Raw genomic sequence first — 3,557 nt, 5'->3', positions numbered from 1 at the left:
CCCTCAGCAGTTTGGTGGCAGCCAGGCCCAGGGGAGCCTCCCTGGGATGCCCAGCCTCCCCCAGTGACGCCCCAGGACCCTGCCAGGAAAATACAGACTGTTCCACCTGTGTGCAGAGGGGAGGGGGACCTTCCCACAGAGCTAGCTAGGGTGATGAGGCCCGTGAGGAGTGCTGGAGGAGACTCAGATGCCCAGTGTCTCCTTTACTTTCCTCTTAATGTGAGGGATGGGAACCTCACAGACCACCCCCTCCGCAAGCCCACCAATGGAGCCCTGAGTAGGGCTCCTGATGGGGGCTTCTGAGGGCGCTCTGGCACTGGAAAGGAGGGAATGCGCCTGCCGGGGTTCTCTGCTGAATGGGGGGGGGGCAGGACGCACTTCCAGTTCCTCGGCACTCATGCACTCATCCTGAGGGCCCGTGTCATATGGGGGAGTGAGGGTTTCCTGAGGGGCACAGCACTAGGACCACCTGGAGGCAGAGCAGTGAGACCAGCCAGAGAAGGGACCCTGGCCATGCAGAGGCTGCTCTGGGACACCTTTGTAGCGGTCGGATAGGGCTGGATCTCTAAGGGACCCTAGATCTCTAAGGGACCTGCTCCAGGGCACTATCCCCTGCAGAATGGGTCAGAAATGGGTAGGGTACTATTCAGGATTCCACCAGCGCTGGGGCACAGGACAGCAGCTGGATTCTGCCATCACAAATGAAATTAATGGGACACCTGCCCCAGCCTAGAACTTGGACCCAGGGGAGGAGGCTGCCAGGCTGAGTTATGGGGAGGGTCATTTTCCCAGTGATGACAGAGCTTATGGCCCTACGCCCCTTCTCCTGCTGCCCCACACCCCGTCCAGCTCTGACCTGTCAGGGCTCCTCATTACTCTAAGCTCCTGGGCTCAGCCCTGGGTTAGGCTGTCCTTTTCCAGAGACTGTTAATCCATCCCGTGGCTTTCCTCCTCCCTCTTCCTGATCTTCCCCCAGCTGCTTCCTCCACGGGGAAGAGGGGGAAGAGACACCGAGGCAACCAGTGGGCCTCCTCAGCCTGAGGAAGGGCTGTTGGTCCCCTAAGGCTCCCCACCTAGCAGCTGTGAAGGGAGCTGGGCAGAGGGGCAGGCCTAAGCACCTTCTTCAGGGCGGTGTGGGAATAGTGCCCAGGCGGGGAGCCAGAGGTCTCTGGTCTGGGGCCACTGGAAGGGACAAGATTTCAAAACACTTCTGAGGGGAGGGTGCGATGGGGAGAGGAGGTAACAAAAACATTGGCATCGTTGAGGGGAACAAGGAACATGGCTTGCCCAAGTTCAAGCCCGAGAACAATAACACTAGCCTCAAACCCAGGACCCAGGATTTCTCATGCAATCCTGTCCTCTTCCCACAGCTCTAAGCCAGTGATAGCAGATGGAGGTCTAGCCAGCAGGTTTGGAATCTCATTACACCACCTGGCTGGGGCTCAGGTTTGACACAGGTTCTTTGGAGACTGGTGGGGGGTGGGGATGGCCCCTTTGTGCAGACGTACAATGTGGAGAAGGACTGCTCCTTCTTGGCCCCTGTCTGAGCTCTGAAATGATACTTTTGCAATACCTGCTGTGACCAAGGCGCTGCCTCCATCAAGCCTTCAAGGGCCCCGGCCTGCTCCCTCACCTCATCCGGCCTCTCCCTATCACCCTGGACCCTGAGGCCCAGGAGCCGGATTTCTAGGATGGGAGGAAGGAAAGGGCTGCCCAAACCTGAGTCAATTCTACAGAGGCAGTCTGCCAGGGCAGGAGAGGCCAGGCTTCACCTAGCAGCCCCTTAAGCCTTTAAAAGTTCTTACATAAGCCTCCAGCCCCTGTGCAGAGCTGCAGGGCTAATTCTCCCAGACCACCCCCACCCCCAACCCAGCTTCCAGGTCACCTCCCCAAGCTGCTGAGCACCAACAGATGGGGCAGAGAAAGAAGTCCAAATCCTCTGGACCGGAAGGACAGCGGGATTGCATTTCAAGCTGTGATACAATCCAGAGATTAGCCACTGTCTCCTTTTCAGCCAGTACCCCTGGGGCCCAGCTCAACATCCCCACTCTTCTTCCAGTGACTCTTACAGACCCCAGCAGGCTAAGGGCAGGAGGGCGTCCTGAATCTTAGGAGAAACCCTGAGATGAGCTGCACTGGCAGACTCATCAGACCTCAGTGAATGGTGAGGAGGGGGCAGTGTCCTCACCCGGCTCTGAGGAAGCATCCGTCCGGACACCTACACCTGCCAGTAAGACTCCGGAGATAGTTCTAGGCGGAAAACAGCTAAAGGAGGAGTACACAAAGTTGGACAGGGACGCCAACAAGCATTGTTTCCACCCCAGGAGTTGGAGCCACTTGGACCAGGTATCGTCGGGTGTATAACCGAAGCCCGATACAGGGCTAAGATTTTGGGGAGCGTTTTTCTGACCTGCTCCCATATGCGGCACAGCACCGAACCCTTTGCACAGCGCCTGCCTGCATCCCCCAACCAAGGCCAGGTGCGTGGCGTCTGAGCCGGGTTTCAGGAAGTTAGGGGTTGAGGCGGTTAGAGGCAAGGGTGCTGGGGCCTGCCCTTCCCCTCCCCCGCAGCGTCGCCGGGTTCCCGGAGCCGCCGCGCCCGCCCCGGATGCGCCCCGCGCGCTCTGCCCTGGGCGTCACCTCTCGGGCTCGTAGCCGGCCTGCAGCAGACGGGCGCTGTACCGCTGCGCCGCCGTCTCGTGTCCGGGGTGTTGCCGGGCTCCGGGCTCCGGAACGGCGGCGGCTCCGCCTCCCCGCAGCGGCGGCGGTGGCGGGAGCGGCCCCGACCCCGCTAGTGGGGCTAGCGGCTCCTCCATGCGGAGGCCGCTGCTCAGGGCGGGCGGGAGCCTCTCCGCCTGGAGGCTCCCCGGGCCCCCGCTGGGGAGTGAGCGCGGCCCAGTCGGGGGCCGGGGAAGGGGCGGGGCCTGATGGGCCGGGCGGGGCTTGAACGTCGGGGGCGGGGCATCTAGGGGGAGGGAGGCTCGGCCCTGGCACTGCGCTCAGCCCAGCCCGGCGAGCAGGTGTTCGGACTCAGCCCTTCTCTCCTGCCCCGGGATCAGAGAGGGGATACCAGGAGATGGAGGTGGAACTGCAAAGGAACCCCCGCCCCGCCCCATCACCTTCCCCTCCGTCTAGACCTTCCAGTTTCTCCTGGCTCCTTCTAAGGAAAACCAGGAAAGGAAAGGAGCCGAGCGTCTCCACACACCGATGGAATGGTCCTTTGGAATGCCTCCTACGGGCCAGCCGCAGACCTACCTCAACTAGCACAAGATAGGCGAGGGAGAGAATCCATCTCCCTCTGTCTACTGCCTCCTTTACCTATTCAATAGACTCCCTTAGACTGGAGGAAAATAGGTCTCCTCAGCTTTTAACTGCCACTAGCTGAGGAAGGAACAGATAAAGCTGCAGGCTCCTTAAGAAAAGGGGCCTTGTCTGCCCTCTTGGGGTGCCCCATAACCAGGTAGTGGGGCTGAGCACACAGGTGCTCAGACTTGCTCATTTACTGGCTGGAAGGCATAACTTTTCCTATTTCACCACTGTTCTTCTTGTCAACAACG

The 3,557-nt window shown here is 60.4% G+C and overlaps 1 protein-coding gene across 7 annotated transcripts in view; it reads right to left on the bottom strand.

The window, feature by feature from the left end:
• IMPDH1 (inosine monophosphate dehydrogenase 1) overlaps positions 1-2,886 on the bottom strand; it is a 27,516-nt gene extending 24,630 nt beyond the window's left edge. For 3 of the 7 annotated variants that reach the window (XM_040644039.1, XM_040644040.1, XM_040644038.1), the window contains exon 1: positions 2,641-2,884. In XM_040644039.1, the coding sequence (XP_040499973.1) occupies positions 2,641-2,816 (176 nt within the window). In that variant the 5' untranslated portion in view covers positions 2,817-2,884. Of the gene's footprint in view, positions 1-2,640 lie in introns of all 7 variants that reach the window. The other 4 variants (XM_040644036.1, XM_040644037.1, XM_040644041.1 and 1 more) reach the window with 2 other exon arrangements.
• Between the last annotated feature and the right edge of the window lie 671 nt (positions 2,887-3,557).

The sequence above is a fragment of the Ursus maritimus genome, unplaced genomic scaffold (assembly GCF_017311325.1).
Source record: "Ursus maritimus isolate PB19 unplaced genomic scaffold, ASM1731132v1 scaffold_3, whole genome shotgun sequence".
NCBI classification, from domain to species: domain Eukaryota; kingdom Metazoa; phylum Chordata; class Mammalia; order Carnivora; family Ursidae; genus Ursus; species Ursus maritimus.
The sequence above is the reverse complement of the archived record's forward strand: the minus strand, read 5'-3'. Positions and strand labels throughout refer to the sequence as shown.